This window comes from Gymnoscopelus braueri, assembly GCF_963280865.1.
Source record: "Gymnoscopelus braueri genome assembly, chromosome: 5".
Classification (NCBI taxonomy): Eukaryota; Metazoa; Chordata; class Actinopteri; order Myctophiformes; family Myctophidae; genus Gymnoscopelus; species Gymnoscopelus braueri.
Window position 1 is genome coordinate 45,203,857 of NC_137606.1, and position 15,472 is coordinate 45,219,328.

The 15,472-nt window shown below is 42.7% G+C and overlaps 1 protein-coding gene across 1 annotated transcript in view; it reads right to left on the reverse strand.

Annotated features, from left to right (window-relative positions):
• Positions 1-770: 770 nt before the first annotated feature.
• stard10 (StAR related lipid transfer domain containing 10) overlaps positions 771-15,472 on the reverse strand; it is a 118,693-nt gene continuing 103,991 nt past the window's right edge. Inside the window, exons 6-8 of the mRNA XM_080429610.1 lie at positions 3,986-4,644; positions 1,328-3,873; positions 771-1,242 (exon numbers count right to left, since the gene is read on the reverse strand). Of these exons, the coding sequence (XP_080285736.1) occupies positions 4,429-4,644 (216 nt within the window). The 3' untranslated portion in view covers positions 771-1,242; positions 1,328-3,873; positions 3,986-4,428. The remainder of the gene's footprint in view (positions 1,243-1,327; positions 3,874-3,985; positions 4,645-15,472) is intronic.

A 15,472-nucleotide genomic window follows, 5' to 3' on the forward strand; every position in this document is an offset into this window, starting at 1 on the left:
GATTATGTCTGCTTTTGAAAAATCAATGATACATTCTGTGTCCCTGAAAGGTGTGAACGGGACCATTATAAAAATTATCATTGCACAGCAAAACCCTCAGTGTTTATTTAACTCTGAGAGTGTACAAATGGAACCAAGTGGACCCTTACGGGTCGATGAGGTTCCATTTGTACACTCTCGGGAGTGACAGACCCATAACACACACTCAGGATTTAACTATGCAGGTCAATGATCTGTGACCGTTTCTGACCGAAGTGCACACGCGCATGCACACGCACGCACACACACACACACACACACACACACACACACACACACACACACACACACACACACACACACACACACACACACACACACACACACACACACACACACACACACACACACACGTTTGTCTTTGTATACAAACTATCTATAAACTAATCTATATTTTAGAAACTCGATGTTATGAATACTGTTTATTACATTTATTGCCATTTAAGCTTCAGATGTTCTATTTTCACTCAACTACTATAAGTATAAATCATGCATATCTCCAACCCTAAATATTAAATCTAACCTCTAAATATCTAATCCTAATCCCACCTGAATCTTTTCCTAATTGTTAGACTAACATTTTTGTCCTCACAATGTTAAAAAAGAAAAGAAAAAAGTACTATGCTTGGGAGGACATTTGGCCCTCCCAAGTATAGTAACAAGCAAGCATACACACACGCACACACAGATACGCACACAAATCGAGAGAGAGAAATGACTCAGAAAACCAATTAAATTGAAAACCTTTGTATTAATCTGTATTTAAGTTTCAAACTCTACATACATTCATCATACAGCTCTTTAACAGAGGAGCAAACATTGTGTGTGTGGTGTGTGTGTGTGTGTGTGTGTGTGTGTGTGTGTGTGTGTGTGTGTGTGTGTGTGTGTGTGTGTGTGTGTGTGTGTGTGTGTGTGTGTGTGGGGGGTGTGTGTGTGTGTGTTTGTGCATGCATGTGATTACTATTCACGTGGGGCCAAAATGTAGTAAAACCAGACAAACGTGTTATGGGGACATTCTTCTGGTCCGCTTGAGGGGAACGTCCCTTTTGGTAAATGGTAAATGGTGCATTTGTATAGCGCCTTTCTCCAAAGTGCTTTACAATGTGCATTACATTCACACTTTCACACACCGACGGTGGAGGAACACCAAGCAAGGCAGAAAATCTGCTCATTGGGAGAAGTTAGGGGTTCAGTGTTCACTTGCTCAAGGACACTTGGACAATAACCCCGGGGGAGCTGGGGATCGAACCGGGATCCTTCCGTTTCCCCAAGCAGTCGCCTGAACCACCGCTGTTCCCCATTTTCATGACTTCAGATTTTTAGAGCAAATTATTAGTAAGATATTCAGGTTGGCATCACATTAGACGTTTAGGGGTTAGGTTTATGGGTTGAGGTTAGCGTTAAAAAAATCCCCCAAACAAATGCCATTTCTATTTTTATTTCTTAAATGAGAAATTGCTTCTGGCATCCCCACGTGGAAAGTAACGTGTTTGTTTGTGTGTGTGTGTGAGAGTGTGTGTGTGTGTGTGTGTGTGTGTGTGTGTGTGTGTGTGTGTGTGTGTGTGTGTGTGTGTGTGTGTGTGTGTGTGTGTGTGTGTGTGTGTGTGTGTGTGTGTGTGTGTCTGTGTGTGTGTGTGTGTGTGTGTGTGTGTGTGTGTGTGTGTGTGTGTGTGTGTGTGTGTGTGTGTGTGTGTGTGTGTGTGTGTGTGTGTGTCAGCTACCGTCTACACACCCACATATTTATTATGTGCTAACAAAGGGGACGTGTAATCCAGACAGACACATAATCAATGACAGACAGAACAAGGACAGGGAGACAATGACATGGTGTGTGTGTGTGTGTGTGTGTGTGGTGAGCGTGTGTTTGCATACATATATATATCGTTGCTGTCAGGCAGAACTATCTCCTAAACTCCATATTCTGACTTATTTTTTCCCCGTAAATTAATGCCCTACTTGATCATACTACAGCGCCACACAAAAGCATCAAAAGCAGCAGATCTACAAGCTCGAAACAAGCTTTCGAGCTTGTAGATCTGCTGCTTTTGAATTTGAATCTTCAAAAATAGCAGTTTTGGACATATGAGGTTTCCACCCGACAGAGACGATATACATACACTGCATATATACGGCACATATATATGAACCAGTAGGCGCCGGTCTTGCAGAACATCAAAGCTATACATAATTAAGTAACCTTGAGTGTGTACAGTCAAATGAATTGCACTCTGCACATTGCTCAGCATTCAAATTCCTTCTGCAGCATTGAGGACTTTATTGTTTGCAGAGCAGAGCCACTGTCCTCGCTTGGCCCTGAAGCCTGGGTAACAACAGCAGGATTAACAGGGTTTTACCATCAGTTTTCCAGTGTTAATAACTAAAGCTCCTAATGGGTGCATTCACCAGCAAACCCTCGATTCAGTTCATCCACCTCCTCCCATTGTCCTACCTCACAATGTAGAGCAGCTGGTTCACTAATGTTTTCATGTCAAGGACCCCCTGACATGTTAATATGTAATTCGCTGAAGACCGCCATCTGAAAATATGTTGTGCCAGGGATGAGGGACCCCCATACAAGATTTGTGTTGTTAAAATGTTTCAAACATATTCCAAATAAAAAAAATTCAAGATCTTTTGAAAATAGCTACAAGCTACAAGCTCACAACAAGCTCACTACAAACTCACTACAAACTCACTACACGCTGCGATGCAACACGTTGTGAGCGTGTACGTCGGCTATTGTCAAATATCTTATAGGGTAACCACTTTAACTTATAGGGTTAAAGTGGTTGAAGTGGTTGAGATGCTATATTGACTAATTTAGCTGGGGACCCCATGGAACCCCCTCAAGGACCCCCCGGATACCCACTTGAGAACCAGAGCTGTAGTGAACGTACACTAATGCCCTATTTGTACTTGTACTATTTGTTTGGGCGCCGGTGGTGCACACCAAAATAGCAGATCTACATGTGTGGTCGTAAAGCTGAGAACCGACAAGAACATTAGGGCTGGGCAATTATGACTTCAAATCAATATCGCAATTATTTCAAACTTTTGCCTCGGTTATACGATTATAAATGTTTTAAATAGTGAAAATAACAGATGTACAAGCTCAGAATGCGTCGTGATGCAATGCGTTGTAAGCTTGTAGAACTATTTTCGTACACCACCATTGCATAATGAAGTATAACACAGACAAATCGATGTAATCGATTATAAAAAATCTATACACATTTTTTCGTGTCGATTCGTTGATGTATAAGAAATAAATACAAACTATAAAAGAAACCTGCTTCTCGATTATTCGATTAACCTACATGACAAAGATTATGTTGGTTATTGGTTCTAAATATCATATATTTTCAGTTAATCGCCCAGCCCTCGTCTTTGCTATGACATTGTGTTGTCTAGATGCAGTTGATTCTCAACCTTTCTCAGTTCAAGGATGCCCAGCTTGGCATGGATTAAGCCACGGGACATTTGGTTCCCCAGTCCAAATATGAATATTTTGGGGGGGGTCGCGACCTGAAAAGGTTGAGAACCCTTGTTCTAGAGGTTGACACTATTTCATTCACATGTATTCAAATTCACAACATGTCACAAAAATGACACCGTGACTTTTCATCAAGAACTCAGTCTGAACGACTTGTAAACTTGTAAAAAAGGGTTAAGCGTTCAACTAGCATGTGAGCGTGTAATGTTTGTGTAATGTTTCATGTAGAGATTCAAACATTATGTGTATGAATTGTGTCTTTCTGTGTGCATGACATGTCTATTTATGTATTTATATGGTTCTTTCTCTCCCTCTCTCTCTCTCTCTCTCTCTCTCTCTCTCTCTCTCTCTCTCTCTCTCTCTCTCTCTCTCTCTCTCTCTCTCTCTCTCTCTCTCTCTCTCTCTCTCTCTCTCTCTCTCTCTCTCTCTCTCTCTCTCTCTCTCTCTCAATACATGTGTATATATTAGGGCTGGGTCGAATGACTTCAAAACAATATCACAATTATTTCAAACTTTTGCCTTGATTATGAATAATGAACGGATACAAAAAAAATATACAGCAGATCTACCAGCATGAGCTTGTATATCAGCAATTTTTGTACGCCACCATTGTACAACAAAGTACAGGGTTAAGTAGTTCATCCGACTAATCAATTTAGTAGATTGTTAAAAAATCTATTCCAATTTTTTCTCGATTGCTCGATTATTCAATGAACCTACATGAACAAGATTAAGGTGGTTATTGGTGCGAGATATAGGTTTCGATATATTTTCAGTTAAATGCCCAGCGCTACTATATATGCATACATGTGCAAATACAAATGTGTACTACAGTATATCTATAGGTGTGTGTGTGTGTGGGGGGGTATATGTGCATGTGCATGTGCATGTGTTCACTAGTCGCTGTCTCTCTCTCTCTCTCTGTCCTTAGTCTCGGCCAGGCAGCTCTCGTCGATGTTCTCAAGGCTGTCTGCGTGCTGGATGCTGAGCTCGGAGAGGGGGATGCTGGGTAGTGTAGTCTGTTCCGGGTAGAGCCATGGCTTTAGGCCGGGGTTGTGTCTCTGTTTCCACTCGGGGTACTTCACACACGCCTTGTTGATCTTTTTCATCGCCTGCAGAGAGAGACAGGTGGATGAAGGTAAGGGAGAGATGGGGAAGAGAGAGAAGTGACAGAGAAATTGTTATCAAGAGAGACATATATATATATATACATTTTTAATTAATATACATGTGTACTAGGGGTGCGACAGTTAATCAAACTAATCGATTTAATCGACTATAAGAAATAATCGCCTGTAATCAAAAATCTTGAAATGTAACTTTCTCTTTCAATTAGTAAAAATAGCAGAATTACACCATAACGCGTTATGAGTTTGTAGATCAGCAATTTTCACTATTTCTGTATAAAATAAGTGGTTACTAATTGATTTAGACAATGACAAAAGATCTTTTTCGCGTCAATTCGTTGAAATAAAATAAAACAACACGCTTCTCGATTATTCGATTAATGGAAAAAGCCATATGTTTTAAGACGACAAGACACACCTTAACCCATTAAAACCGGGAACGCATCTGTGTAACTACTTAAAGGGTCTACACCATGAAAATCATTTTTTTCTTGTTTTTTTGTATTTTTTGCGGTCCCCAGTGTCTCTTGTACCCAAAAAAATGTTTTTTTTTTAAATTCAGTCATTCCTTCTCATTTCATGGATTTCCAGAATGGGCGTGTCTGAACAGGCGATCTCAGAATGGAAATGTTCATGATGTCACAAACATTTTTGATGGCAAACCCAATGTTAAATGAAAAGTGCCCGAATCGCTCCGAAACTTTTTCTACCCCCCCCTAAGTGGGGGTCTACGAACAAATACTTCGGATTTTGGCTCCGCCCCCCGGAAGTGGGTGAAACAGGCACCTCAAACACTTGGTGGAATTGTTCAAAAATGTTCAAAGTGTTTTTTTTTCGATTTTGTATTTTTCTTAGATGCTTCTTTTTATGCAGAATTTTTCCTTTTTTTTTTTTTTTTTAAATCATTTTTTAATAATTTTTAATAATAAAACAGACAGAATTGCTCAGTAGCCCCCCCTGCCCAAGAGGACGTTTTGGTATTGCAGCTGAAAGTGCTGTATAAGCCAGAGACAATTGACTTGGGATGAGTATATCTGAGTGATGATTTAGGCTCAAACCTTTTGAAAAAGGTTTGAGGGACATACACCATATGATATTAAATATCAAATATTTTTTTTAAATTCATGGTGTAGATCCTTTAAACCATTATTTTATAGTTTGGATATTCAAAAATAGCAGATATACAAGCTCATAGCTTGTAGATATGCAAAAAAAATGTATCGTGATTTTTTTGCAAATCTTTGAATATATATATTTTTAACAAATTTTTTTTTAACTCAAGTCTTTGCTTGAAAAAAATATTTTTAGATGGGGGTCAGCGGCCCAAATACGTATCATTTTGGAGGTCCTTGACATGAAAAAGTTTGAGAAGCACTGATATAGCAACATAGGTTTTTCAGAAAACTGTTATAGGATTTGAGAACCTCAGGCCTTAATGGGTTAAGCGCTAGGACCAACCAACCATTTCTTCATACTGCTGCAATTCTTTATTGTTGTACATGTTTATTATTATTAATGCTGCTACAAAGGCTGAGGAACCAGAGCAAAAGAATGACTCTTACTGTATGTACCCGTACGCAAGATGCAACAATGACGACACTTTGAACCTTTAATCTACCAGCCTCCCCTTCAAATGCAGGACTCTTTCCAGAGATTCGCCCACGATGGCATTTAATGTCTGACAGCATTCGTTGAACTCAAATTCTTTGGGAGTATTATTTCTTTGGCAACATTCAGCTCAATTATTTGACACCAACTGACACTCAGAGGGAGTAGAGAGAAAAAGTCTCTGGGGGGAGACGTATGGATGGATATGGAGAGAGGAGAGGAGAGAAGGAGAGGGGGGGGGGGGTATGGAACAGAAAGGGAACGAGGCAGTTAAGGCCAAAATATACTTGCCGCATCCATGTAGCCGCGACGGCCTGCTAGCATCATATGATGTACAGTACTCATTTAAACCATTAAGACCGGGAACACATCTGTGCCATTTTAAGATTTCTTTGGCTATTAAAAAATAGCAGATATACAAGGTCTGCTATTTTTGAAAAAACAGTCGTGAAAATGTGTGCAAATCATTGAATATATATATTTTTAAAGCGAACATTTGTTTGTTTGATTTGCACACGATTTTTCAAAAATAGCAGATCTACAAGTTTATAGTGCGGCACTCGGTGCCGTGCTTTGAGCTTGTATATTTGCTATTTTTGAATAGCTACAGAAATAAAAAATGACAGAGATGCGTTCCCGAATTGAATGGGTTAATCACCACCAGCTCATGTCCGCGGAGACATCTGTGTGTATCCCCTATTTTGCGACCATGCGTACTTCATGCACGTACAAGCTACACTGAATGATGCACTCATGTGCTAGAAGACCAACATGAATGCTCTGTCTGAGGAGAGGTTGAGAGGAGATCTGTCGATACTCGCTATATCCACATTATGTGGCAATGAAGCACTTGAACTGGAAGAGATGGCTGGTTTGTTTACAAACAGTTTACAAGCATAAAGCACCTGAATAAAAAAATACTTCTCAAAGGTTGAAAGTATTTATTAGCATCTGAGGTCTTCAGAGGATAACAAGAATGCACAGAAATGCAAGACGCAATATGTAACCTTTTTAGTGAATAAAATGTTATTTTGTTCAACACAAACTTTGACACAATCCTGTGTCTGGTTTGACAAAACTTTGGACCTGAGGGTCAAAATTTTATTTTTCCCCTGAGCAAGCAGACCTGGGCTCTGTTAGCCCAGTGGCAAAAATGTCAGCATGTGTGCAGGAGATCCAAGATGTGGGGTAGAACAGGAAAGATACATAGTCCAGCTTTTACTAGGTCAGTAGACCTCTTCTCACAATGGCCTCTAGCCATTCAGTTGTCTGGAAGAAGTGTAGTGGAAATCCCACATTAAGCACGCTTCTAAATTTGTTATCCATACCCAGGTGTGACAAAATTACTTGTCTTTGTGGAGTTTTAATCATCATGTTTGCAAACAGAGCAGAACTGTTCAAAGGTCAAGTGTCTTAAACAGATCTCCTGAGGGGAGGACAATGTCAGCAGCTTTTAAAGAATGTCGATTGATGCATAAGATAAGAGCTGGGGCCTGTGGGCCGTAACTCTCTCACATTATATAACCCTGACTACCTCGCTAGGCAAAAACAATGAACAAAGTCTCCTGTGGAACACAAGAGCTACAGTTTAAACTCCAAGTGCGACAGCTAGTTTCCAAAGGCTGATACTCTGAGAAGTACAATGTTTCAAAGTATCACATTCAAAGTTATCATTCTCCCACAACAGAAGGTGTAAGAGCCATATGATGTTCTTGTTTCTCCTTGGATGACGTCACTGCAGGGCTTGGTCAAGGCCGAGGTTGGCCAGATTATTTAACAAGGTCTCAATCAAGCGGCAGGTGCTGCTGATGGGCAGAGGCAAACAGTTTTTTGACTGTGTTTGTGAGGGCTGGTGGTCTGTATGCGTTTGACTGTTTATATTTTAATTATATTTTTTGTATGCTGAAGTGACAGACAACTACTACAGAGAATACATCTTTTTGTTTATGATGAACTCACGTTTTGGACATCGTCTAAACTTCTTTAGCCGTTCAGCAACCAGTAGTGCTAAAAGTTTAGGACTTTGACACTACAGAAGGTCTATTAGATTGTGCATGGTAATGAGTGCAGTCCATGTTGTTCAGAACATCTGTCTGATTAGGAGAGATGGCATACATCCCTAGCTGGATGATTGGCTGTCACGATTTTAGATGACGATTAATTGTCGTACAAATAATTTGCGATTAATGATTTCATTGTGTTTTTGGCATTGAACATTGGAACATATACTTTTCTGTTTGGATTTTAGACTTCGTACACCAAAACTGCACAGGACAGATATGACTAAATAGTTTTGGTATACAAAGTAATGACTGACAATGACCGGTACCAATAATCGAAATAAATACTGTACTATGGCTAAAACAGGCCATGCATTTAAAATATTTTCAAAGATAGTGAAACTAGCCGAGCTTGTAGATCGGTTATATATATTTTTTGCATTAGTTGACTGCCAGTCGACTATTGGCAATTAGTCGCCAATTAGATTCGACTAAACACATCCTTAGTCGGGGACAGGCCTAATAACAACACAGAGATTTAGAAGAAACAGAATCAACAATCAAAGCAAGTGTGAAAAAATGAGTCTTGAGCTGTGCTTTAAAAATGTCTACAGAGGGTGCCTGTCTTAGAAGTAATGGGAGCTTATTCCACGCTGTTGGCCCGTAGAAGCAGAATGCTGCTTCACCGTATTTTTTAAGACATTTCAGGCACTTCGAGTAGGCCAGCACTAGAGGACCTGAGGGGGGCGGTTTGGAACATATTTAGGGAGGAGGTCATAGAGGTAGGAGGGTGCCAGACCATTGAGAGCCTTATAAACAAGTAAAATACATTAAAAATCAATCCTAAAAACGACCGGGAGCCCATGAAGTGATGCTAAAACGGGGGTAATGTGTTCTCTCATCTTAGTTTTAGTTAAAACTCTGGCTGCCGCATTTTGAACGAGTTGTAGTCTGTTGGTTGTTTTCTTTGGCAGGCCAGAAAAAAGTGCATTGCAGTAATCTAGGCGAGAGAAAACAAACGCGTGGATCAATGTTTTTGCATCGTCCAACGACAGATAAGCTCTGATTCGCGCAATATTTCTCAGATGGAAGAAGGCAATCTTGGTAACATGACTAATATGTGTGTTAAAATTCAGTTCGGAGTCAATAATAACCCCCCAGGTTTTTGACTGTAGAGTCACTTCCTAGTGTTATGTTACCGAGCCTACTTGTTATAGATTCTTTCTGCTCACTAGAGCCAATTATGAGAACTTCTGTCTTATCCTCATTTAGCTTGAGAAAGTTCTCACTCATCCAGCATTTGATGCTGGACAGACAAGTCACCAACGGGTCAAGAGCACTGGGGTCATCTGGAGCTACAGAAAGGTAAAGCTGGGTATCGTCAGCATATAAGTGAAAATTCACTCCGTGTCTGGTGATGAGTTCGCCCAGCGGCAGTATGTAAAGCGAAAATAATAGCGGACCAAGCATAGAACCCTGTGGAATGCCAGAGCAGATGTCGTGTTTGTCTGAATCAAATTCATCTAGGTTGACAAAATAGCTTCTGCCTGATAGGTAGGAAATGAACCATGACAGGGCCGTGCCTGACAAACCTATCCAGTACTCCAAACGTTGAACCAGGATGGCATGATCAATCGTATAAAACGCAGCCGTCAGGTCAAGGAGCAGGAGGACAGATACATTTTTATTGTCGGCGGACACCCTGAAATCGTTAATTACTTTCACAAGTGCTGTTTCTGTGCTATGCCCTTTCCTGAAACCAGATAGAAATTTCTTGGATTCTGTTGTTCTGTAGATATACTTCTAACTGATGGAATAGCGTTTTTTCTAGGACCTTGCCCAAAAAGGGCAGATTTGATATGGGTCTGTTGTTACCCTAAAATTAATCCCGGAGCCCTTGTAGAAGTTGTGAGTTCTTTGGCCCAATTGGACAGGGATTGAGTACTGTGTGTGAGTATTGGGAGAAAAGGAGGTGGCAGGTGAAACCGCAGTGGGAAAAGGGGTAGGAGGTCCTCCCGGCCAGCAGGGGGCGATGCAAGGGGAACAAGTGGTCGGTTGGAAATGACCGGATGTCGTCATTCCGGGGGTGTGGTCAGCCGGGTCAGACGGGGGCAGGGGGAGGAGTCAATGTTGTTGTGAATGCCTGTAGGCAGACACAGAACGGCGGAGGTTATTAATTAGCATTTTACATCCAAGTTTACTTGGATGTAGACCGTCTGAATTAAAGAAGGAGGGGCGGTCCCAGAATAAAAAGAAATTGTTAATATAGTGGATATTGGCGGAGTGACAGGCAGATTGAAGCCACTAGTGTAAGTACATCAGACGGCTGAAGTGAAAGTCACCGCGATCCTGTGTGGGTAGTGGACCAGAGATGTGGACGGATAGTCCGCAGTTATTGAGGAGTGAGAAGATTTCTTTGAAGTTGGACCTAGCTGCTACAGATTGTTTGGCATTTGTTCCAACGTGGAGAATGATACTTGTGACGGAGGATGGGAGAGAGGCCAGAATTTCGGGGAGTTTGACAAGGATGTCAGCGGTGGTCCCACCAGAAAAACTATGGGTGATTGCATTTGCGAAACGGATGTATTTTAAGATCGAGTCACCGATGATGACCATGGTGGGGGGGAAGAGGGGGGCGGAATGGACACGGGAGGGTGCAACGGAGGGGACACTGTTGCTGGAGTACTACTATCCCGTGTGGGGGGGTGGGGGCTTACGAAGGATGGCAATAGTTTTGTGATCACAGATGAGCGTGGGAGGGGGGGCTCAGCTGGGTGGGGGGTGGGGAGGCCCTCCGAGTGCCTGACAACAGCCGTCCTCAGGAGCCTGCGGCGGGAGGAGGCGGAACCCGAGCCATGCTCCGGAGTGGTGTTGTTATGGTCGTGGTGTGGGGGGGTTCTTGAATGACCAGGGGGGAGAACTTGTTTCTGGAGATGGGTATGGGTGCGGCAGGTGGGGGGGGGGGGGGGGAAGAAGGGGTTTACCCCGACCCATGCCAGCCCTTTTCCACGGGACTGGAGTGGAGCTGGCCATGGGTGGGCGCGCACCATCCCCCCGAACCCGGAACCCAGCGACCAGCAGAGTCCATGCGGACCGGGATGGTGTCGTCCAGTTCGGCCACCGACGGGGCAGGGCGCCTGGAGGCGAGCGGGACCGAACCAAGGGCGTCTAGGGAACGGGACGCCGGGACAGTATCGTCGCAGTCTGCCACAGGTACCGCTGATCCGATGGTCGTCGCAGAGGCGTCGAGTGAGGCGATAAAGGAGTCAATGATGTGCTCGTCGTCCTGGATCTGGTGAAGCCTGGAAATTCTGTCCTCCAGCTCGGACACCTTCATGGTCATGCGGAGGCAGCTATCGCAGGCGGAGGACGAGGTAGGTGATAGTGTCATTTTGTTGGGTTCTGAGGGTAAACAAACAGCTATGGCCAGTAAAAGTGATTTTGGTGACGGAAAAGTGCAGGCTATGGAGCAGTAGTGGAAGGTGCCAGGTAGCGGCTTAGGGCGGGACGTACCCGCGAGGGCCACAGAGTGGCCCACAGCGTTGAAAAGATATGACAGCAGTCAACAGGTCCGGGTATGGATCGAAACTTACCCGCAAGGCCCAGAGTCTGGGCCTACTGCGTTGTATTGGCATCGGGTAAGTCGAGAAGGTGGTCTCCTCCCTGCTGCTTGTGGTAGATGGTGATTATTAGCCTAGGCAGGCTAGCTGTCAAAAACGCTGTCAGCTGATGCTGACAAATTGACGCCTAGAAATCATTAAAAACGGTCCGTTTTGGCGACGCTGTTAGCGGTGTTTGGCGTTTGGGGTGCAGCACTGACGCATGCTTATGCGATAAGCTTAAGGAGGCGAATTAAAGTAGGGCATTAATTTACGAAAAAAACATACACATTTTTAACTTGGAGATACAAGGTCGACAGTGACGATATATGGTAACAACTAAAATGACACAGACGCCTTCCCAGATTGAAAGGAAAACTGCCGAACGACTTAACACTGGTTGCTTGTTTCAAGAACCTGGCAACACGAGTTGCCAGGTTCTGGAAAGAAACAAGCATCCAGTGTTAAATCGTTCGGCAGTAGCGCTAGCCTCTCAGGCTAGCTACTCTCATGTTTGACTATCATGAGACTCCACAATGACTAGCAGTAGAGAAAAAAACAACTTTGCATCGGTTATAATAGACGAATCTCCCTAACCCACGCGCTCCCATTATGACAACGGAGGGGGTTTAAAAAATGACGACAGGGGAATCGATGGAAAAAAAGAACGCCACTTTTCACGTCAATAGGTGAGTAACGAGACATCAAAGACAACACTTAATTTGTCCGGTATTCTCCTTTAAGTAAGTCCTTAGTTAGCACTTCTTTACTAGATTATTAAAAAGCCTGCCCTTTATTCAGGGGTTTTAGCCAACTAGACCTATATCTAACCTTCCCTTTTTCTTTAACTCATTCAGTGCCAAGTAAATACAAAAATAATTGCATACTATGCCAGTGATTTTTCGATTTTCTTACCTATTTCAAGTAGTCACAGAATATTTATCTCCAGTATGATCGATCCCCTGATGGTTGCTAATCACAGAGGGTTTCACTGTGCTTCCCCAGAAAAAAATAAATGTCATCGCGACTATACAAGCCTTTGAAAATAGCATGTCTCGGCCAAAAATACATTGTAAAAAAAAAAGAACACAGGAGCCGAGATACAGGATTTTTAAGAAATCCAACCAACCAAGAAGTGAACGGAGCAGTAAATCTTCGGATCACATTATCTTGGGTTCTGGGTGCTGGGTTCTTTTTTTTTTCACGTCTTTGACGCCAATGGCGCTCTGGGCTTATGAAAATGTGGACGTCTTTGACGTCAATGGCACTGAATGAGTGAAGGTCCTTGAGAAGGCAGTCAACATTTAGCAGTTATGTGACATTCAGTTTCAGTCACCAAGCAGTTATGAGACATTCAGTATCAGTAACCAAGCAGTTATGTGACATTCAGTTTCAGTAACCAAGCAGTTATGTGACATTCAATTTCAGTAACCAAGCAGTTATGTGACATTCAATTTCAGTAACCAAGCAGTTATGAGACATTCAGTATCAGTAACGAAGCAGTTATGTGACATTCAATTTCAGTAACCAAGCAGTTATGTGACATTCAATTTCAGTAACCAAGCAGTTATGAGACATTCAGTATCAGTAACCAAGCAGTTATGTGACATTCAATTTCAGTAACCAAGCAGTTATGTGACATTCAATTTCAGTAACCAAGCAGTTATGTGACATTCAATTTCAGTAACCAAGCAGTTATGAGACATTCAGTATCAGTAACGAAGCAGTTATGTGACATTCAATTTCAGTAACCAAACAGTTATGTGACATTCAATTTCAGTAACCAAGCAGTTATGTGACATTCAATTTCAGTCACCAAGCAGTTATGTGACTTTCAGTTTGTATTTAGAGTACATCATGGCACAGTGACAGTGCTAGTGAAAGTCACAAATGACCTCCTACTTGTAATTGCATCGACCGTAGTGCTACATTTGATACCATTAACCATCATAGTGTATTACAGAGACTACAACATTTCATTGAAGGGATGTCAATTTGTACACGTTAACGATGAATCCATGTGTAAAAACACAAGACACAAAGCCAGGTTGTGTTTGATGTTTCTTCAAGTTAAAGGGGAGTTTTTCCTTGCTGTTGTCGCCAAGTGCTTGCTCATAGGGGAATGTCTGGGTCTCTGTAGTGGTTCTCAACTTTTTCATGTCAAGGACCCCCAAATTAATATGGAAGCGGACCCCCATCTGAAAATTATGGTGTGCCAGGGACCCTCATACAAGATTTGTGTTGTTAAAATATTAAAAATATTAAAATATAAAAAAACATTTCACCAAGATTTCTTGTTGTTGAAAATAGCCGATGTAAGTGGTTAAACAGATTTTGATGCCATATTTGCACATTTTTATGGGGACCCCCTGGAAGCCCTTCAAGGACCACACTTTGACAGCATTTGCAGCACACTTACGACAACAACAGCTGTTTCAACCACTGCTGTTTCATGTTAACACATCGGGTGCCAAACACGGTCTGAACCGTGTTTGCGCAGAGTAGCGGTCCGGTGCCGAACACGGTCCAGACCGTGAAATATGTCTTTTTGTTTTTTTCGTTTTTCTCCACACGGGCGGGGCTAGAGCAGCTCTGGGAGTACCCATTGTGATCTTGAGAAGGATAGGCCAGATAGATCACCGGAAAAACAAAAACATGGCTCCCATCCACTTCCTGTCTATTTCCTTCTTTAAAACACCTATATCTCCGAATCTGTTTCCGGTGGGGAAAACCGGTCATGCGCGATGCGCGATCCCCCCCCATTGTAACTCGCGAGTGAAATGTTATCGTTCCAGGCTGTAGCCAGGGTCATCGCGCAACATGAATGGATGTTTTTTTTTACATGGATTTGCTCCTCGTGGAGTCTAGAGCTTTAAACAGCAAAGCGCAGTCAATAGACCATATTCACACGGCGGCCATGTTTCTATGAAGTCAATGAAAGTAGCCACCCCGGGTGGCAGCACTTTCAATGTTAAATTCCAATATGGCCGCCGTGTGAATATGGTCTATGGGGAGAATTCTGGCACCCAACGTAAGTTGTTATGAAAAAATGCTGGCACCCAATGTGTTAAGTGCCATGAGATAACATTTGTTGTAATTTGTTGTTACATAAATAAACTTGACTTGATAAGAAAAAGAAGAATGTTTTGGCCGAATTCAACACTGAGTAGTGGAGGGGGGGGGGGGGGGGGGGTTACAGCAGTCTATCTGGACAGAATGCATGGGGGACATTTATTGTACAGACTCCTGCATACAGTGCAATAAAATCAGGTGCATGTCAGCTTACAGACAGAGTGTTGTGTGTACATTCATACACACGTGCGCACATACGCACACGCGCACACACACACACACACACACACACACACACACACACCTGGCAACATGCAGTATGTTGCCAGGCTCGGACGCTCGTATTTGAGGCGGCAGTGGCTCTGGCTCAGGAGGTAGAGCGGCCGCTTGGGAACCGGAAGGTTCAAAGTTCGATCCTGGGCTCCCCTAGCCTCGCGTAGCCAGACTATATCATCACTGCGTGGATATGAGTCTGGTGCTTCCATGAGGAAGTTTTTTTTCGGGATCAAAACAATGGCCCTCGACGCATTTGGT